This window comes from Cygnus olor, chromosome 2, assembly GCF_009769625.2.
Source record: "Cygnus olor isolate bCygOlo1 chromosome 2, bCygOlo1.pri.v2, whole genome shotgun sequence".
NCBI classification, from domain to species: domain Eukaryota; kingdom Metazoa; phylum Chordata; class Aves; order Anseriformes; family Anatidae; genus Cygnus; species Cygnus olor.
This window is the reverse complement of record NC_049170.1, coordinates 32340685-32363509: the sequence shown is the minus strand read 5'-3', so window position 1 is coordinate 32363509 and position 22825 is coordinate 32340685. Positions and strand designations below refer to the sequence as shown.

General features: G+C 39.7%; 1 protein-coding gene across 16 annotated transcripts in view; it reads right to left on the bottom strand.

Annotated features, from left to right (window-relative positions):
• The window catches only part of HDAC9 (histone deacetylase 9), a 480477-nt gene that overhangs the window by 264223 nt on the left and 193429 nt on the right, over positions 1–22825 (bottom strand). For 5 of the 16 annotated variants that reach the window (XM_040545937.1, XM_040545949.1, XM_040545950.1 and 2 more), the window contains one exon: positions 19600–19662. The exons of 3 other annotated variants lie outside the window; for them this stretch is intronic. In XM_040545937.1, the coding sequence (XP_040401871.1) occupies positions 19600–19662 (63 nt within the window). 8 more of the 16 variants (XM_040545943.1, XM_040545940.1, XM_040545956.1 and 5 more) reach the window with 8 other exon arrangements.

Genomic DNA, 22825 nt, shown 5'->3' with positions numbered 1-22825 from the left:
ATTTACTAAAGAACACAAAAATTCTTCTGCCTGTCAGTACCAATAGTGAACCACTGTTCTTTTGTTTTGCTGACTATTAGCAACATGAACCTGGTATGGTTTAGGACACAATCAAGTCTGCATCCAAAACCATGCTGATTAACTGGAGAGAGGCTGACAGTAAATCATTTTCTCATGACTGTTTGGAAGTTTTCATCAACGGACTCCCAGGAGAACATTTCAGCTTCCTCTTCCTCCTTTCCTCCCTTCCTCATCCATCCCACATAAGAATAATCTGTTCATTACAGATCTCTTCAGGTTATTGGAGTCAGCTGGAGAGATATTATACTTAAGCTGCAACTTTCCTAAGCTGCTGCCCTAACTTAAGAAGGCACCACGAAGTGCTATTAAGAGACTGGAACTCTGGTAGTTTCAGGGTTCTTGTAGAAAGACTCAGAGATACCCTGGTCACCCCAAAAACACTAGAAAGGACAGGATCCTGTTATCCTGAGGTAGCAGGTTTGGAACAAGCCTGTGGTCGTTACATACCTTCGAAGAAATTGTAATGAAAGCGGAAAGTGTTCCCCAAATGGTAAATCATAATAAATGCTTTCTTTACTTTAAATAACCTCGAGGTGTTCCCTAGAACAACTATATGATTTATAACCACCTGAACAAGTGGCTTAATTCTGCCATACCCTTAGTTCTCAATTCTGCAATCTTTATAACCTGGAAAAACACTTTTTGGGTGCTTTTACTGCTATTGCCAGCTAATTATGGAGCCAAAGGAAAAATATCCATAAATGTTTTAATAATATATCAAAAATTAATCCAAAACAATGGAAAACATGGTAATGATTAAAGAGGGATAATATTTGTTTCCAGGATTTTTCTGAAATTGTTAAAAGTCAACCAATAAAATAATGGCTTGCATGTTGTAGAAAAGCTACCGGAAACAAAGACAGTCCAACAAGAACTGATAGCATTTCTTAGAAATATTATCCTATGCACTTGTTTTGTATCAGTCACTCTCAAGAATTCTTACCTAAACAGGCTCCAGCAAAATTCAAAGCAATGATACATTGGAAGAAAATGTTACAACTCCCAGAAACCATATATAACATTTTGATGAAGCAGAGCAGAAGGCTCAGCTAATTATTCCTTGCCTGTAGTAAAGCTCACTTCACCCAGTATAAAGATAAATCATATTTTGCCTCACAAAAATGTTTGTTTTTTTAAAGATGAAGTCAACATTTTTCGTATTAACTGACTATGGTAATAGAATTCTACTCACACTGCAATGTTAAGACCTCATGTTCTGCATTAAATAATAGTACTATACAATGTAAGCATGCTAAAGGCTCAAGCCCTTACCTGTTTAAAGAGGGCACCAAGAATTCATGGACACTTGGTATTTTGTACACTCTGGTTCCCATCCATAGCACAGTAACAGCAACCCCCACACAAGGTGCCATGTGAGTATATGAATATTTAAGGAGAATAATAAATAAATGTGGAAAATGATCTAATAAATGTTAGTAGCACATCACACTAGTCTGAAAATCTCAAAGGCTGTTTACAAATAAACCATCATTTTGACCATGGCTACAATAACTATTATATTCTAATCAACAAAAATGTGGCTTTCATTCACAAAGAAAAACAATACACTGATAAACTCAGCTGTAAGAATGAAATTGATGCTGAAAGGAAAGACTTATCAGTTCTTTCCTGTTAACAGATGGCTAAAAATAAAGCGTAACAGATGTAATTTGTGGCGTGTGGTAATCTTGCCACCTTGCTGTCCTAAAATGCTTTTTCCCTTGGCTGTTGAAAAGTTCAGGCAATATGATTCCAGGATGAACTGACAGTTCATCCATCCAATTTAAGGCCTCATATAAACTTGTATCCTAAGCAATTAAATTCATTCACCTACAAGTTCTTTGTATCCATGAAACTAGAAATTAATTTCTTCTCCATACAGAGGTACTTCCTCAAAATATATGCTTCTGGTTAAAGGAATGTTATTTCTACAAAGCCCTTTCAAAGATCGCAACCAGTTTAAGATGACAATGAACATCCAACCAAGTCAGCAATGCCACTAAGAAAATTCCTTTGAAAAAGGAAAAGATTACGAATAAATTTATATTATTTTGAATTTTACATATGTTATTACTCCTACAGGTTACAAACAGATTTCTACACAATTTGTAAGTGTTAATATAGTATCTAAAACAACATACACCAAATTGCTGAAAGTTGCTGCTGAACTGATGGCACGTATAGCAGATCTTACAAAAGCTGTTCCATTTTGAGTTGCAACTGAGATCAAGGCGCATTTAAGGAAGAAGTTCTCAGTACTTGGGACTTCTGTTTTCTGTTCAAGCAAAGATCTGGTGACATTTTCAATGAGAGCAGAAAGTATGTGACTTCATCATTTTATTATAGTATTATAATCATTCTTAGCATGTAATCATTACAAACTCTTTATACAGTCTTTTAATTTAACCTGATTATTTAAAGGCACCTTTTCTTGACCAGACATTTTCAGAATCAGTCAACCAAAGGTTTTCTATACAATAGCCTTGTGGAGTGAGTTCATGTATAATACATACCATTTCAGATTGATGAAGAATTTATGGGTCTCTAAACATGCAGTACTAACTTGGCATAACTATTTTATTCATAACTTTATTTATCAAGAATTTATTTACAGACTCAAAAAAATGAATAAACTATGGCTCTTACCCCACAATGAGCCTGGGGTTCTTCCCAATGGCATGACCGCAGCGTAGTAATAAAACAGGGACAAACCTTTCATTTACTTTGCTGCTTACCTGTGGCAAGGTAACTTCAGCAGCAGGGAGCTCAGCTTAGCCTAACTGCCTATCTAATTTCCTTACTTCTCAAGCAGAAATAGCTGCAGTGTAGACATAGGTGCCAAAAGAAATGTGTAAGAATATGGCGCACAGGCTCCAGGCTCAACCAAGCATGCCAGCCCTGAGGTCTCAGTTCTACAGATAAAATATTTTCTGAAAGACTGAAAAAAACATCCCCATGTGATTTTGTTCTTTCTAGAATAAGAATAATATTAAATTTTATACTTTCCTTTTCAAGTTAGTAGGAGTACATAAACCTTCACACATGCACATTTGCTTTTGGCCTATGTTCAAGCAAATGAAATTTCAAATCAGAGGGTACCTTTTTCCTGAATATTTTTCTGTACATAAAGACAGGCAATTGAAAAAAGATGGCAATTTAATCCCAGGCTTGACCAACAGCCAGCGGCCATAACCTAAGAGCATTAATTTCGGAAAAGCAATCATTTTTTTAGATTTTTTGACCAGCTGGTATCTATTCATATCCCTGTGAATAACTGATCAACATCCTTCATTATTTAGAGACAGTCACAAAATGAAGTGGGCTGGAACTCATCCCCAACTACTGGACAGATAGCCTTTCTGTATATCATATCAAGCAAGCAAACATATATTAAAGGAGTCTGCTAGAAAGCTGAAAGTGACTGTTACCAGTATAACTGGGAGCTGTTTTTATTTTGTGATAGCAAATCATCCAGTATGAATGAATTCTACAAACTATGTAGATAGACAAAATGCAAGTAGGACTTTTGTTTATTTGTTTGTTTGTTTGGTTTGTTTTCCAAATTACACATGCTTTTCTAAACTCTTTGGATTTTCTTAGCTAGCAATTTCTCCCCTACAAGGACAGGTTTCATTGCACCAAGGCAGTGTCCAAGCTTCACAAAGGTGTTACGACGAACTCTATAGCTTTGCATGAATAGAAAAAGAATATGAGAAAAATACCAATAGAAATAAAAATTAAGAAAAAATTTGACTTGCTCTTCTTTAACTTTGGGAAAGGTCAATATGAAAAAAGGATACTGTCAGTCAAGAAGGTGAAATGAATAAACAAAGTGATAAGGACTTTTAAGGGAGATGTCTCTTGGCAGAAGAACACATGAAAATATTTATGGACAGCTCATTCAAAATAAAACAAACATTACTCACTGAGATGTGCCACTATGCATGCCAACTTCCCATCTTAGTCCATTTTCACTTATTGAAAATTTGATGGGCTGCAGATTTTTTTTTTATTCTTTGATCTGAAAAGTCATGGTAAACATGCAAGTACCATATTAATATCGTTGGGAAATTAACAGTTACTTTTCTAAATTAAATTTAGCCAATTTGAATTTCCAGCATGCCCCAAGGTTTTATTTTTTCTTTTAATGCATATGCACCTCATACCTAACAGAAATAAATTTTACACACGTATGACACCCTCCAAGCCAAAGAATCCCAAGCTAGATTATAAACATTTTCATTTTATTTCCTCAGTGATGGCAGGAGTACATTTGTGTGTACATGGACCACTGTATAGCCACTAGGATGTTCAACATCCTCAGCCTTTTCTGCCAATGAAAAGTTGCACAATTCAGGGAATCTCAAGAACAGCCATCAGTAAACTTTGGTATATGCTATATGGGTCATCCCCAAAAGAAACACGAGAAAGCCCTTCTATAGCACATGAGACACAACCTTCCCAGCTTAGAGGAAAACAGATGAAGAGGTGTCAGAGGAAAAGACTGTGGTGAGCCCCATGAAGAAAGAGAGAATACGAAATGCTGTGCTTTATATAGGATGCAAGCATACAGCTCTATACATGAAGTTTAAATAAATTAAACCAGAACTCGCATTTCCTAGCAGTCAAATCTCCTAAAGGCTGGAGCTTTCCCAAACTGCATTTGTTTCATCTGAGTGAAATTAGCAGTACCCAGAAAACTGTCAATATTTTGACACCGAGATGTAAGATTTGAAGACAGTGGAGTGAAATGAGGTAAATTACTCCAGGAGGTAGCCACGGATGATAGGCAGTTACTGCTGATTTTCAAAGCTACAACCAGCACTCTTCTAAGAGCTTATCTCAAATCCAGGGGGGGCAGAGGTATCCAGTCTATCTAACAGCACATCACCAGGCCTGCCCGCCATGTGGGGCACTCCTTTTCCAAAGGGTGGCCACTGAGTGGAAAAAGATATTCTTCCAGCGTTGCCATCTGATAGAAGAGGAAATGTGGTTTTGAGAGTGCAGCCAAGAAGGGATAAAAAAAGAGGTGGCAAGCATGAAATCAAATTTCTACCCCTGTTGCCTTCCACCATACAGTATTTTATTTTATTTTTTTCTCTATTACCCACATGATATAATATTATCAACTATTTCATTAAGACAGAGATTTTTAAAAGCTGAGAAAACTTACAGCTAGGGCCCATAGAAAAAAGAGTAGGCAAAAGAACTAAGTATTAACTAAACATGGTGAAAATGGCTGAGAGATTAAAGGCCTATGCTCTGAGCTATTAAACAGTGGATCCAATCCACTACTAGTTAGAAATCTCAGGCTCAGGTGTGTCCAAAAGCCTCTAATTCAAGGGTAGATCCTGCCTGACTTAACAGCAGCGGAGAGTTGTGATGAGGCTAACAGCTTGAGTGTGTAAAGCTACTGAGCATGAAATCTTGGGCAGAAATGAACATTAATTATGTTCCTTTCCCTATATAAATAGACATACACTCCTTGAAGCAACACAACACAAACAGTTCTACATGATCTGGTCAACGGTAACTGAACATATTTATTATGGATATAGATTACTACAACTAAAGCCAAAAGAAAGTCCCTCAAAACTGCCACTGCGCAATGAATTACACATTAGACAAGGCAAGACAACATAGTTGTATTGCTTCCATGCTGCAACATTCGCATTTGCATAATGCAACATTTTGTCATACTACTTTCATGACCCCTAAGAAGCACAAGAACACGTAAAAAGTCATTCATCTACTGAATGATCAAGTAAGTGGTATGTTGTTTGTAAACGTCCAAACATCTCTGTACAGTTTTCCACCTTTTCTCAGGTGATTCCTCCCTCTGTCTCAACACTCAAATGATGTATCATACACCACTTCTTTAAAGAACCCTGTGGTCTTCCAGACCCTCTCTGTGGATCAGATGGAGTGGTGCAATTTTAAATTGCAATGTGAAGTTTCCAGAATTAGGAAGCTCCATGGACACTGAGTTAAAAAAAAGAACAATGTAAAGCACGTACTGTAACGACCTGAACTGGAACTGCTATTGTCCAGAGAGGTCTACAGCTGGGGTGGTTGCCACACCGATGAAGAGCTGACCTGCATCAGTTCTCTCTCCTTTTCGTTCTGTCATGGCCATATGTACTAGGGTTCAATTTAAAGCAGGCTAGCATTCCACCTACGTAAGTCTTTTCATTCTAGTGAAATCAGCAGTGCCCAGCAGACTGCCAGTTTTCTGATACCAACATGTAAGATTCAAAAGCTACCACCACATCTGGGGACTGAATAGAGAAGGACTTCTTTCTTCTTACTAGAACAAATAATAGCAGATGACCACAATTTGGATTAAAACAACATCATTTTCTAATCCCACTATGAAATGAGGTTATGACTGATCAGCTATACTTGACTAATAGTGCTATTTTTTACCCTTTATCTGGTTAAAGCTGCACAATAATCTTGGAAGGAATGTTGTATACATGCTGTCTTCATGGGAAATTAATATGGTTCATGAAATGTGGGTGTTATAAAACATAACAGGTAAGAAAAAAAGATGTTTGCATCACTAAGTATAACCCTGTGAATTTTGTGACATGACTCCATCATGACTCCATCTACAAGCAATTTTAATCTGTAGCCAAATAGCTGTAGTTGGTGCTTTAGGTACTGCTTCAGCCTCCTACCTTAGTTATTTATGTCTCTGCTCTCAACAGCTCTTACTGCTAGAAAAAAGTTCTAACGTCTAACCTAAACTTTTCTATTCTTTGCTTCAGGCTATTATTCCATGTTTTACCATCTTTTGAGAACAAATAATTCCCTTCCTTCATTTATATTGTTACCTTGAAGTTATTTATAGCCTGTGCCCATGCCCCTCGAGCTCTCTCTGTTATAGACTATAAATATAGCTCCCTTAATCCCTCCTCATATATTTTATCCTCCGGTACTTGTATGAGATTTGTAATCTTTATATTTTTTCTTCACTTTAAACTTTTTGGACCACAACTACACACAGTATTGCAAATAAGTGGTGAAACAAATGCACTGTGCTCATTGTAAATATGATCTCCTTATACCACTATAATTGTGAACACGTTAGCCAAGGTTGAAATGCATATGCTATTGTAATTGCTTTCATCTCTTGATATTTTTAAAACAAGTTGTTTTGAATTTAAAATTTCTAATGTTTTGTCTGAGCTTACTGATTAATCTCACAAAAGATCTAGCAAAAATTATTTTAGCCAAACAAGAGTAATGTATATAATTTAAAAAGAAGAAAGGGAAAGGGATATTCTTTCCCCAAATGTTCTCTCAGAAACTATATCCTCTGTTAACAGCAACAGCTGAGCCAATTTTTGTTTAAATTTTAATCTCACAGACATTTAGGGAACAAATCAAGACTGATGCAAACTGACTTTGTAGGATGCAGTTATGAGCAAATTTTAATTGCATGCATATTTTGAGACAAGAAAGCAAAACAAATTCTTTCAAAGGGTTAACAAAATGGGGACTAAAAAAGGGCCTGCACTTCAGCGGGGCTGTGACACTTTGTACCAGGCAAGGATCTGTTCCACAGACTGAACTGGACTTTCAGGATGTTCTTCACAAGGTGCCTCACAGGAGTTTGTGCTGGGCCTTGCACGAAGTTACAAGAATTCGATCACTGATCAGAACCAGTTTTAAAGATAAAAATCAGAGGGGAAAAAATATTCTTTTCGAATTAGGAGAAGGTTGATAGTGCAGTGAGGTAACAGTAATTGCTCTTTTAATAGAGGTCTGGAAAGAAGAATAATGGAAAGAAGATTGATTGGGTTAAAACTACAGATGAAACAAATCTCTTTAGGGTATTTCATGGAAGGCCCTGAGGAACGCCAGAGGTCCTCATAAATCTTTGTGATTGGGAAGCAAAATAAAAGAGTTCATTCATTTTTTTTGGATGTGCACAGCAATTTCTTTTGGGAGGAATGAGTGGAATATACCTTAGAACTGCTTTATTAACCTTAATATAAACTTTAAAACAGATAGTTGTCATTGTAGACAGCTGAGTGACAACATGCAGTCAATGTAAATCAACACTCAAAACTGAAAATAGGAAGCACAGAAAGTAGGATAAAAGTAAGTTTTCATATTCTTCAATTAGGCTTTGTCATCAGGAATATTCCAGTTTGGCTATCCTGTCTCAAAGGCAGCCATGTCAGAAACAGGAAAAGGCTAATTGGATTTAAGATGATTAAGAGCTTGGAAAGACTTCCCTAAGAAGAAAGAGTCTGATTTGCACTTCTATGCTTTTTTTTTTTTTGCATGGAACACATACTATTTATATCCACTTTAGCATCCATCCATCTGTATTGAAACAGGAAAACCATATTATAAATGAGAATATTTGCATAACTATGGGCCTTCTGGGGAGTGCAAGTAAGGGTTATATAATGCCAAAGTAGACTTAGTGAAGAAACGTAAAATTAATCTCTACAGCCTTTTTCTTTTGCAAAAAGCAGCTACTGTCTTCTGGGTAGACTTTATAATTGCATTCATAATCATGAAGTTCAAACATCTGAAAACGTGATCCATAAGGAAAGCTGAATTTTCTTCTCTCTACTGGTATTTTGGACAATCAATTCTAACGCCAAGTTCTGTCAGCTGGACACAGCACATTATCTCCTACATAAATGTTACTAAGCAATATTTCTGGGTTAAAATTCTGTCCCGCCTGCAACACAATCTGTGGCTGTCCCCAGTTCAGGGGCACAGACCTTCACAGCGACAGCAATGAGAACCCCTCCGCTTTCAGATCGTGTGCTTTGCGTGTGACTGTGAAGATCACAACCATTTTGAAGAGTTCTGATCCAAAAGATGCATGCACACAGTGCAGCTGGGCTACAAACAGCCCAGTGCCAGGCCTGAGAACCCAACTGTGCATCAAACACGAAATTATACTCAGTAAGAAATGAACAGTAAGAACTGCAACAATTATAAGGTTCTTTTGTACTAAGTTTGCTAGAACGTCACCATCAATTAAAGATATCGTATGGTTTTGGTTTACAGAGATCCTGGTATCAAATGCCAAGTATGCAGCAACCAGGGAACAGCATCAAAAGAAGGCAATTTTTCCTCCCATAGCTTGAATTCTACTGATTTGCAGGTTGTCTTGGAAGGATAAGTGCATACAGGAGCATTCTTGGGTTACAAAAATAAGGGAGGATAGGGAGGATTACAGTTGGAGAATGTCTGGCAAAACATTTTCTCCTCAGAGGGAGGATTAAAAAAAGAATGAAGCAGAAATTGCATGCAAGAGCCATGTAGGCTTTCCTGGAGGAAGCTGTTTACATGGCACCGCAGCCGAGCTGATGCAGTTTGGGGGTGCAGATGGCCTCCATAATATTCCATCTTGGTGCAGGTTGCTCAAGTCAGCACAGATGTCATTTTCTACTTAATTCTTAGCAATGCAGGGCATTTTCCTTTCATACTAAGATATGAAATGTGCCCCACAGATGAGGAGAGGTAATTACGGGCTGCTTTACAGGGACAGTATTAACATACATTCCACTCAATGACAAAGTGCTATGTAGTTAACCAGAGTTTAACAAGGTGTTAATTGGGCGTGAAATGTTAGCCCCTGTCCTTTAAATGTTGAGAGGACCGAGGGGCTTATTTTCCGGGCACTGAAGACTTCTCAGGCAGCAGTTTCACATGGAAGTACAGCTGAAGTCCCGAGAAACAGTTCTTGCCTTCCTTCCGCCCCTGATGGCCTCTCCAGCCCCAAGGATGGCCCTCTCCTTCCCCACAGCCAAGCAGACCCCCTAGCTCCTAGCCACTGCCAGAACAAAACCACCAGCAGTAATTCCTCCAGGGAATAACAAAAATCGGACCTTCAGAAGGAGCTCCTGATGTCTTTGGGACTACACGGTGCTGCTGCAGACCTCTGGACACCTGCAGCTGGAGAATGGCAGACGGCTTACGAGGTCTGTGGGGTGCGAGTCCCCCTCCTGTGGGCTGCTAGGTGTGCAGCGTGAGGCAAAGCACTGCCTGAGGCACTCATTTGAGCTCACATGAAATGACCTGTGGAACTCAAGAGTTCCTAAAATTTTTGTCAAATTTTAATGTAGCCATATGTCTAAAATGTTCCCAGTGATGGAGGAGGGAGTAAGACTGGTGGTAAGCCTATGTACATCTTATGTAATTGTATATGCATATCAGTGACAGCAGAGAGGCATTCTCTCTTACACAAGCTTTCAGAAGTATAGCCTAAGGGTAATTTTTTTTCAAATAATATTCCCATTTCTAACCATTTATTTTCTGAACAAAATAGTTGTGTCAGTATTAGCATCCTTATTTATTCACAGCATCAATGTTACTTAATTCAGCTACATTAGTATTCCTTGCTTATTTCTTTGCCTATAGCCCTTTGATGTGGTCATTTGTAATTTCCCTTCTTTCCCTAGTAAGTTCTCCAGCGCCCCATTATCACTCTGCGTGCATTGGCATGAGAGGGTAAAATAAAATAAAAAAAATAGCACAAAACTCAGAAATCTGCCTACAATGGTGATTTATTGCAAAGCTCTGGTGAGATCGCTCTGCACATTCTCTAGGAAAGCTGAGGTATATTCGGGGGGTGGGAGCTAGGATGGTGAGATGGAGCAGAATTTGTAGCATGTGCATAAACAGTGTCCCACACCTCTCCCTCTCCCGAACAATTTACTTATTCTCAGACCAAAAAAACAGAAGAATAGTCTTTATGATGGTTTGGAAAATCCCTGAATACCAGCCTACTGTGTGCCTACATACAAGAGTAAAGCACTCTTAAGTTGTTTTTAACAACTGGAAAAACAGTTTTATGGAAATGTCTCTCATTTCTATTAAAGTTCATTGTTTTTTTAACCGTTTTTAACTTTTTTTTCAACTGGTTTCATTGATAGTGCCAGTGCTTCAGTGCTTCATTCTCCCCTCATTTCCTCATTTCTTCCTCCTACATAGCTCCCTTACATCTCCATTCTTTCTCCAGCCTCCCTCACAACAGCATTTTAATATAGGAAGTGCTTGTATAGCTAATGTCTGCACTGCTGCTCTATTTATAACATTCTTTAAAATTTCCTTCAAATCACTTTCCTTTCTGCCAATCCTTCCCTCATGCAACTTGAAGAAACATAGGCAATCAAGAGGAACTCCTTCTATGATAACTGATAATAGTATCAACTCTTCAAAGAAACAATGGAACAAAACTTTGCTCTTCTTCTGAAACAGATCCTGCAGGAAAATCAGTGACAGCAAATAAAAGGATGCCAACTTTCTGACGTGTGCGTGGGAACAAGCAGATCTGTCTTCTGAGCCCAGAACGCTGTTGAGCACATGCACAACACGGGCTGGCAAGCATCTACTGGACTCCCAAGGTGAAGTGCTCTCCTGAATTTAGGTTCCCACCAGATTTCAGCAGCTGCTGCGCAAGGATTTTTAGGATGAGAATTTTAAAGCATCTATGGAATTTCTATACAGTCCTTTAACAAGATATATCTACATGTAAAAGCAGGTATGTTCATATAAACACAAATAATTTTACAATGTTTTGTACCTCAAAATACTAACTTTGCCACTATTTATTTCAGCAATAAATCCCCCCAAAGTAGGGATTTTATTTCATGTTTCTTGGTGAGATTGCCAGATGCGCATTCTTTTATGCATTTTATAACTTCAATGTCAGATTCAAAGCAGAATATCAAAAAGTTGAAAGTCCAGGAGTTACCTCTTTTGTATCCATACGGAAAAAAAAAAAAAAAAAAGAGAGAAGGCTTGGGAAAAATACACATTCTTCAATAAAGATGTTGGTTTAGAGATCAAGCAAGTTGATGAAGAGAACTAAGAATTTATGTTCTCCACGAGGAAGGGAGTTGTGAACAGGTAAATAAAAAGCCATCACTAATACATTTTACCACAGTCGCACAGGAGGAGCAAACACCAAAAAGAGTCTCCCTAGAAGATGAAGCACTAACAGCCTGTGTTCCCTGCTTCCCCTCACATTGTTACTCTGCAATGCCAACAGGGTGGTGGCCTTGGGCACCAAGGCAGAAAAAGGAAATTTGGATTAAGAACAGAACAATGGGAGGAAATTATTAAATTAACATTAAGCTTTCTCTTTATTCCATTCCAGACTTCATAGAAATTGAGTGGCTGTTATTCCTCCCTCTGGCACACGTACCTTCAACCACAGGGATCACGAAAGAGGACAATAATCTCTGATTGTAAAAACGTGATTTATAAAATTGGCATTTTAAAAGAATTCATTCCACCCTTTCTCTCATCTCTCTTTGATGACACTCAGTGTCATTACTAGAAGGAACGTGTTACCATTAGCACAGAGCATCCTGCATTTCAAGCACATTCATCAACAAAGGGCTTGAATTCTTGGAGCTCTTGTCATGTTAGTACACTCCAGAAGCACAAAGGAGCTTACAAGCAGGAGACACAAAACTTACAAAACAGATGTGTTGGCTGTGCTGATTACACTAAATGCCAAAGTACCTTTATAGTAACATATGGAACTGCAAGTCTGAAAAAAAAATAAAAGAGTTGCTTATTATGTAATGGGAGAGCTAAACTAGCACCACACTATTCAACCACATAAAGGCTCATACTGCCTTTGCAAACCTTCTGACACCAGTGAGATTTTGAAACAGGACGGATTAACTGCCCTCTGATTACACCCAGAACATGCACAGAGGTAGAAACACACTGCTCATTTAGAGCAGAAAGGTGCAGAAGAAAAGACGAAGTTCATCAGTTTATTGTAATCCATTAACATTTCGCTGTTTAACTGCCAGCTTCCTGAGCGACAACTGCACTCGGAGGCTGCACCAACACCCAGCTGAAGATCTGCCACTTTATTATTTTTGTTGCTTTTTATCAAACTGTCACCAAAAGCTCGCTCCTAGTTAAACGTACACAGACACAAAAATCCCAGTGAACATCCTGAGGGGAGAATGTGCCCTACTGCGCTTTTGAATGACAGCCCTGCTTTAGGATTAAGGTTTTCCGGTAAGCAGATATGTTTGTGAAGCAGCCATGAAGAAGGGTTTGCTAAAAATGTGTCAATTTGCTGAAGCTTCCTGTTAGTTCTGTGAAATGCGTTTAGGAGGCTAATTAAACAGCAGGCATTGCTTTTATGTAACAAAACGAGAAGGGTCCATTTTGGAGGAGCTGTATGCCTATGTGACATGTTCGCGCTGAACATGGAGCTTGACAGCGCCAGTCCCTAAAAATAGATCCTGGATATCCTTGTTCTCATCGCCGACCACAAGCCCGTCCCCTCGGCGGCTGGGTGCGTGGAGCTGGCACCCCACTCCCTCCTCCAGCAGAGACGGGAGTGCTACCCCGAGGTGCCTCCTTTTTAGCCAAAGTGGAGGAGATAAAAAGGATGTTGCATCTGCTGCACGCACACGTTTGAAACAATATCCTTGCCCCTTAGCAGGCAGTTATCGTGTTGTTTTGGCAGCAGGAAGGAATCTGTGGTTTTTCTTGAATGTTGCTCTTCTTTATTTAAACTACCAGAAATAAAGCAAAAATGACAGAATGCTCTGGCTATAAATAATCATTCCGGTGTACAGTTATATTAGGAGGTAACTCAGATGGCATGATAACGCCTAACAGGCTAATCTTAGACCTGTAATGCCATAAGATGAAAATATCTAGGCTAAGAATAACTGACCCAGAGGAGTCAGGCTGTTAAAAGAGATCCACTGAACAGGGCACTTTAGATTTTCATGCATTTAACAATAATATCTGCCAGCTAGTTTCCCTAGAATATTTTGGATTGTAGCCACCGTATAACAACAAAACAGTACTTGGGAAAGGTTAAAATGCAATCGCACCTGAAACCTTGCCCACCTTCTACGCCAAAACCCGAAATTACCCTGCATATACACATATGTGCAAATACACACAGGAGGAGTGAATGTTTGCAGACTAGCTAGCTCAGTGTTCTGCTTTCTCACAGCTCTTGCTTTCTCTGCAAAGACTGTGCTGAAAAAAGGGGCTGGGCAGTTGATATAGAAATAGAAGTCTGATGAAAGCTCTGGTAGTAGGAGCAGTTACAAGTGTTCCTCATATCCCAAACTAATCTTAATGAACTAAATGGCTTCTATATACAGTTTTACACAAGGAAAGACTCGATGAAACCACATCCCTTTGAGCACAGTGTAAACCACTACATGTAAGAAAGCTGAACAGCTAAAAAAATAAACAGCTAACGTAAAAAACTCTTTCACAAGTAAATGATTAAGCTCAACAGACCAAGAGAGGGGAGCTGCTGTTCCAGTGCCAGTGCTAGTGAACCTTTGTATCACATGCAAAGTTTAATGATATCAGGAAAGAAGCTCAAAGAGGTTTTAAAAACAATTGTAGAACAATTTTATTTACTTTCCAGAATTCGTAGCTTGCTATTTTTGTAATACTTGTACTTTGAAATTCTTGTTTCAGTCCTTTTCCACAACCTATAAATATATCTGCTAATGCAAAGTAAGATTGTCAGGTAATCATCACTTGATTCTAGAAGCTGGGACTTAAGGGAAAGGGGAGGGGGGGGAAGCAACACTACAATATCAGAAAACACACGAAGTTGGCAACATTGGTCTGCATTCAACATTTTTCCAAGTAATGTAAAGCAGAAAAAGCAGCTTCATTGCATTTTACCACACTTTTCTTCAAGTGAATTGATAATTAAAGTCTTGTCCAGCACCTGATGGAGCGAAGCCTACACCCCACGTCAGTACGACTGTCACTACACAAGGACTGCGGGTTGGCATTGCTCTTCTCGTTGTATTAATTAAGGCTAAGCCATGCTCTTCTATAATGATGAATTCAAATATTCAAGCTTCTATGAAGAACTAGCTCCTTTTCTGCCTCGCATATTTGAGAGGCACTGAAAACAGTCTCTCCTGACTGCTGCTGCCTAGAACTTCCCTGAACCGAGCTGTTTCACACGCTGTTTTTTCATTACCCTGAAGAGAATCACAAAGTAAAAGATCTGCATATCCTCTGCTATTCTCACTCATTCTGAAGAGTTATTGCCTGAAATAACACACGCATAAGATTTTTTATTTTTTTTAATCCGTAAAAGTTCTCATTACCTGATTCAAATATGCAAGTATTCCAAGTTTTTCATGTCTGTCAGAGCAAGCCTTTATAGGAATTTGCTTTTTGCAATCTCTCCACAGGAACAGTTGAACAGATGAAAGTTTTGTTTGGACAGAAAAAAAAAAGGGACAACAATTATCAAAGAATATTCCCTGAAAGCAATATAAATGCACACATACAAAGGTGTATGCATGGTCTTGCAGCCACACCACAGATACCACATATGAGATAAATTTTGTACATTTTACTGTGGGAAGACATCTAAAAAGGACCCGTCAGCCCACATATGACATGATGCATGTAGCACCAATTCTGTCACTTGTATTCAAGAGTCACAGCTGGAATTTCCTGATCGGTGCAGAGAATAAAATACTCTAACTACGTTCACTTACTACATTTGCGAAATCGCAGGTAATTTGTAAGCCTGTAGGTACACTAAGTCAATCAAATTAATCATTGCAAATCACTATATTCCCTTTAGAATAGTTTTGCTCTATATATCCCTGAGCCTGACAGGTATTATTTTCCTTACTTCACAGAAGGGGAAGCTGACGTAAGCAGGATTACGTAAATTGCTCAGGTCACCTGTCAATTCGGTGACAAGCCAAGGCTTTAAGCTCCAGATCTCCTTGAACTCTTGATTTTTCAACACTGCTGCTTTGGGCAGGAAGCAGAGCATGCCTTATCCAATAAAAGCTGAGGTGGAATTTAGGAAGGCCAATGCAAAGGTATATGTCAAAATACGGCTAGCAAAGCAAATGTAGCAACCTTACCCTTTGGAAAAACAGCACAGTATACTTAACCACCAGAGGTTAATAATCTTGGCATTGCTTCTTAAAGTCACACAACTACAGATGCCATGGCTGGGTAGGTTGTTTCCTCTTCTTCATAAAACTGAAGTCTACCTGATTGATGCAGTCCTGCGTTAGTTATTTATTTGCCACACATGAATGATTCTTCTCGCCATGGACTATGTTGCACCAAAGGCTTTTTTTTCAAGGGGTTATAGTTTGTTATTCATGTTGTGGTAGGATAAGAGGCCAGCTGAATGCTAGAGACCATTGTAGTATTTCACACACATGGAGGCTGAGACTTTTTGTGCAAAATAAAAGCAGTAACATAGTTAAATGGTACCACCTAAATAAGAAACTTAAGACTCCAAATCTTTTTATTTTTTAATCTTGAAACTAAAATAATTGCAGTGTCAAATAAGAATGTATCAGCATCATTTTCTTAAATAACAATGAACCGTACTTACTGCTGCATTTTAGAGCAACAGTACCATATGGGAGAATCTAGTTCAGTCTTCTCAAGATAGCTGAAACTGCTCTCTGCAGTAAGGTGTAGGTGTCTGCAAATTACACAGCTTCTTGAGTCAGTGCCGATCTAGATTGCTCCATTCATAATTAGACTTTTGATTGGTACCTATCCAGATCATCTCACTCATAGTATGATTTACAAGCAGGGATGGAGACAGACAGGCAAAGCAGTAATTGAGGGAATACCAGAAGAACTGCTTTCACATGACAGAAGTATTTCCTACACCTGCTATTGTCAGAAATTCCTTAGACAGTTTGCTTTGCAAATATGTATCCACTGCCCATTGAATCTGTCCTCTTTGGGGATGACTCCAGTTCACTTAAAATTAGACTTGAATAATACATGCCCGTTGCATCTGGAAACTAGCAAAGTTAAAGATCCATTGCGAGCTTAAGTTGTGCTTGTTCCAGGACTTCAAGAACATTAAGGGTGCGTGCTGTAACTGTTCAGGGATCTGCTCTTTTCTTAAATATGTGCAACTTTTTAATATGAGCAATGCATGTAAGTGAAGATAACTTTAAAGTAAGTTGACAAAATTAAGATGACTGATTTTAGCTACTCCAATCACTAGAGCACGTTGTTATAGCCTGCATAATCCTTTCTCTCCTATATGCAGCATAGACACAATACATAAAATGTTAACAGGCCTCATCCTGCAAGACCCTGAACTCAAAGGAACTGAAGGTAACTGACAGCAGCACCAGACTTTGTGGTTTCATGTGACATGAATTAAACTGCAGACTATGTACATAATATCAACTACTTGTGGTCTAGCTGTGTATCTCAAAAGCCAATAGAAACACTGTAGAATATCTTGTTTTACAGAGTATGTATTTAAACATCTTTTACCTTGATAACGTTCTTGACTACATTAAAAAAAAAAAAAAAAAAAAAGCAGCCCTATTCTACAGAGGAAAATGTATACGTTATATGGACCTAAAGTAATATCAGATGAGAATCAAATGTTACATGATATTCTTGTCTCCAGTGTAGAAAAGCAGAAAAATTTACAGTAAATTACCTCCTTTTCTTGTGTTTCAAATGAGAAAATTTCTATTACTCAAGAAACATTAGTAGGTGGTTACAAGGTACCATAGTGAGCTTAAAAAAAAAAAAAAAAAAAAGAACAGGTTTTCATTTGTACACACAGATAACTTTAACTTGACATAGTATATGTAGTATTTAAAAAACAGAAGGGAGGGGGAAGTGGTCAGTCTAATCTCTGTGATCAATACAAGAGCACTGGACACCTGCTGAGCTGTTCAGGAAAAGCAATAATTCTTGAAGAATACATCAACACTGAAGTTTGCAGAACTATAACACTTTCAGAGAACATTCTGCTTTTATTCATTGTCTTTGCTAGAGTTTTCTTGATCATATTTGTAAACAATTCTTTCACCTGATTTCTGTCCTTGACAAAGAAACTGCAATCGGTGTTCCAAATCTATTCTAAGAAGTTAAAGAAATAGCAAATTCTCTGAGAGATCCAAAAAGAAACAAACCAACCCAGCTGCTTTATAAATGAAGAGAAAAACCACCAATCTTAAACATTACCACTTGGAAGTCTCCATTCCCCTTAGGTACTCTCATTATTTTAACATGCACTTAATGCCTCTTCAATGTCTCATTTGCTCCTTCAGCCTGTCATTATTATGAGGTTTTATGACTTTCTGAATTGAAAAACACGAATCATAAGGTTAAGACACATCTAAATCTTTCCTAACAAGAAAGATATTGCCATCTGACACAATCTCTCACAATTTATTTTAATATCTGAAACCATAAGTCTGCTCTTCAGTTGTATGTAAGAAAGAAACACAAGTAAAAGTTTAAGTTCTTCTGTAAAGCAGGAAAAGAAACTGTTTTCAAAAACAAACAAACATGGACTCAACAGGTGTACCAAAACAGGGAATACCTGAAGAGATCTGTGGTATACACTCGTATTTGTGCTTAAAAGTGGGAAGCACTGACAAGTTCTGTTAAAAAAAAAAAAAAAAAAGAGAGAGAGAGGGAGAGGGGGAGAGAGAGAGAGAGAGAGAAAGTGTGGATACACTAAGACTAAAGTACCTGTAAACAATTCACACTACGGTTTACTTACAGGTTCTCTATAAAGACAACTTTATGAATAACAAAGTGGAAAACCTATGACTGAAAAGATATAAAGCAACTAATATTGTACCTCAGCCCAATGAAAACAGAACTGTAACTCACAGAGTTAAAGAGAGAAGTTGCAGAAGTAACCTGAAATTTTTACTTTTTTAGACTGTCTAAAATGATGTTTCATCTGAACGGCTACAATTCTTCTGGATTAATTCATTTACAAGACACCACTTGCAGATCTCAAACACAGCTAACAAAAACTAGAAAATCAAGGGAGAGCTTCAAATACATGAAGAAATGTCCAATTTTCCATCAGAGCAGCTTTGAAATACCTTCATTAAAAATAAATCCAATTTACATTTCAGTGAGTCATTGCCTCTGACTACCATTGTCAGGTTCCAAAATATTTTTAAAGTAACAAAATAAGCCATGCATATGGAAGAGACTGACTTGCTTTAGCATTCTTTTTAAAGTAACCCTGTAATGAAAGCAGAATAGGATTGATATAAAAACCTCTTTGTGTATAAACTTGAGAAAATGAAACTCACAAAAAGACGAAATTCTGTTTACAAAATCACATATGAAGAGAATTGCCTGTGACGAGCTCTAACTGCAGCCTCCTGATACGGTCTGTCTGATGAAAACTCTCTCTGTGAATAAGCCCATACCACAAGCCCCATTTTGCAGTCACACAACAAAACAAATGGAACAAAAAAGGAAATCCCAACTATATTTCAGTTGTTAGCATTTTGTTCTTGCTGGAAAGCAGCACACTGAAGGAGACAAACTCCCACAAAAGCAGCAGCAGCTGGTATCTAACATACCGTGGTAGAGATAATTATTTAACAACAACTTACATAAAGCCCACAAAAATAAAGTCAGCTCTTTACAGGAGGGGTGTTTTCTTGTTGTGACGGGCCGTATTTTCTCGGCAAGCCACGGTGCGGGCAGGGGAGGCTGAGGTACTGAGCTGTCTCTTACCTGAGCTGATCATACTGTGCATTCTTTGCTGAGCCAAGAGCTGTTCGCGTCCAGAAACCCCATCTGAGGAAAAACACGATTCACTCTCGTAAATTGTCTGCAGCATATTCCAACCAGTCTGCACTTCAGCTACACGAGAGAGTCATCACTGCACTTGTACAGGGGCGTCAGGCACGACCCTCTGCCGTCCTACCTCCTCCAGCCAGGCTCGTCAGACAGCACACTTCGGTAATTAGCAATGTGTAAGCATTTGTACAAGTATCTACTAAGACAGAAAAGACAAAATCCACTTTACACAGCTGCGAGAGGGCAGGAAGCACACGCCGGACTGTGCACCCCTGAGTTTGAGCACTTGTGCTCTGGAAGCCAACAGCAGGTGGAAGAAGAAATGCAGAAGAAATATCTCGGTGCTTCAGGCTTTCTCGTGTGCGTGTGTACGTGTGTGTGTGTGCGGGGGGGAAGGCAGCCTCTGGCAAAGCACACCCAACGAGCACGTTTCCAGGGCCGCCGGCCCCACTGGGTTCAGCTCCAGTCACCCCACCGCCACGAGCGCCGCGGTCCCTCGGCCGCCCCTCGGCCCGGCTGGCGGAGTTGGCCGGGGCAGTGACAACTCATTTGCATTCAAATCAACAACAGCGTGGCCCAGCGGCGGCAGAAATAGAACAATGGCTGGCCTGAGCCAAAAATAGGTCAAGCGCGGCCGGGTGATTGGAGCCTGCATTAATGCGTTTAAAAATACCACAGCAAACACAGCTGTCCAGTCTCTGTCTTTCAAACTGCAATCCTCCCTCGTCCTCAAGCGTAATTAACCCTTTCCCGCTGCCAAGCCTATTCCTGTGACAAAAAGCCAGGGCGGGTGGGAGAGCGCCCAGGCAGCAGCACTCCTCACCCCCCACCCTCTCCTCGCCCAGCAGCGCTGGGTGAGAAGCAAGCAAGCAAAAAAAAAAAAAAAAAAAAAAAAAGAGAAAAGGCCTCTGCATCGCTTCCAAAACAACACCGGGAGCTCTTGCTCGCAGCGTGGTTTCTGCCGCGCCCACGCACAGCAATCCCGCGGTGCTATTTTTGCTGCCCGCTTCCCGGGCTCCACGGCCCGCGGGCGGCCGGCGGGTTGGGCAGGCCAGAGGCACAGGCCCGTGGTAATGGGGCAGCTGGGCCACTGCTCACGGCTATAAGCAGCCGTTCCATATTTAGCACGCCTGGTACAGCGCTTATAGTCCGGCACCAGTTGTGGCACAGCATATTCGACATGCCTGCCTACTGTGCGGCGCTCTGTCGGTGTACTGAAATGTGGCTCTCGTTTATCTTCAGCGGCGTTAGGCAATTTGTACTGCGTCTCTCTCAGTTTGACGAGGCGATGTGGTTTCAGAACGGCAGCGTCTGACTGCAGATCAGAGCAAAGCACCATGCTGCTCTGTGTCCTGGCAGGCTTCATGCATGCTCTATTAAGTTCATTTTTCATAAAGACATTTCAAAAGTTGCATAGCTTATTTGCTGATTAATATACCCTCATCCAGGTATGGAAGGTTTCAGTTCACTGTTACCAGTAATACTTTACCTCCCTAGCATCCTGCTCTGTGATATGCTGTTTGCTACACAGGTGACCAAAGTCTGTCACTACCTACCCATACAACTCCTGCACCCTGGCCACACACGTGCCAAAATTCTGAGTGCCTTTCCCTGTTCTGGCCCTGGGGAACTGACAGTGGCAACAGGAACAAGACTACTCACTGGGATCAGGAAGCCATTGCAAAGGTTGTCTCAGAGACTTCCAGAGATCCACCAAATCCTGAACTACCCCAAGCACCTGTGCTAGAAGATGCAGGGATACTGCATAACACTTGAAGCTCAGTTCTGTCTTTTGGCCAAGAATTGGCTGTCTGCTGCTCAACTAACACAATAGATTGCAGTCAAGGGCAATATATATATATTTTTAACTTGTCACAATTCTGCTATCAAAGATTCTCAATAGTAAGGTACTGTGACATCACTATATGATATTTGGAGATGTATAGCATCTGGGAGGTGTGTAGCTCAAGTCTTCTCCCTTCATCCCAAACCTTTTCTTTCTCCATGTGCCAAACAATCTAGACCTGCTGAGGGCTGGGATCTGTTCCTTGGACAGATGGAGACTGCAACAGCTGACAATGGGATTTTCCCTGTGGGATCCTTGAGTTGGTACCTAGCACTGCTCAACATCCCCCTCTCCTCATCTTTCCTCTTCACCCAGCTTACTACATACACAAGTGAACTTTCCTTTCCTTTACCACACCGTAAAGAGGAAGAGCACTGCCATACAAAAGGCAAAGAGGAGAGGAGTACTTCTGTGGAAGCAGGAAAGCTCTGTAGACAGCATAAACCCGGCTCTGCAAAGGGGCACTGACACAGGTAGGATGCTACAGTGCAAGCCAGAGGATGAGCAGCACACGTATCAGGTCATATTTATAGCTGGCAACTTGGTATCACGAACACTTAAAGTAATACTCGTAGCACTCTCAGGGCCAGTGCTAGGGAATATCTGGGATTCAGACTACTCAGTAACTGATGATTCCAGCTGGTCCCCAGAAGGGCTGGGTCTCTCTGCTTCATCCATGGTGCCCCAGGGGTTCCAGGTCCTGGTGCTGCTCCCACAGAGCTCCAAGAGACCTGCTTAGACCCTGCAACCCCATTTATGCTGGAGCCATTTCAGCCTCTAACAATGTTAGGAAGTGGATAATCTGAACTGAGAAGGCTGAAAAAGCAAATGTTCTTTTATATCTTGAGAAAAAAAAATATCAAAATGTTTTCTGGGAAATACAAGACACTTGCATGGTGCAGGGCAGAAGATGTCTAACAAGGGTGCAGGGGGAATCACCAGCAGAAACAGCAATCTTCCCTAACACAGAAGAAGCTTTTTATAGACAGAAGTAAATAAAAAAAAAAACGGAATTGCTTATGCCCTTGAGCCAACAAGAACATGACCCTGTTTAGTGATTCAATGCCTCAGAATAATCGAGTCTCGTATTACACGGAAACACTGCAGGAATAAGTTAAAAACAGGTCATAACACAGAAAATTCTGGAGTGTGGGATCCTGGTATTAGGTACCCATATGTGTTTTTAAGTCCTTGTATGTGTCTGCATTTTTTAAGACAGCATTCACAGCTCTGAATGATTTCAAATATTTCAGTGACTAAAAAAAAAAAAAAAGCAAACTTTTCAAGAGTAGAAAATGTACATTCAGATGCTTA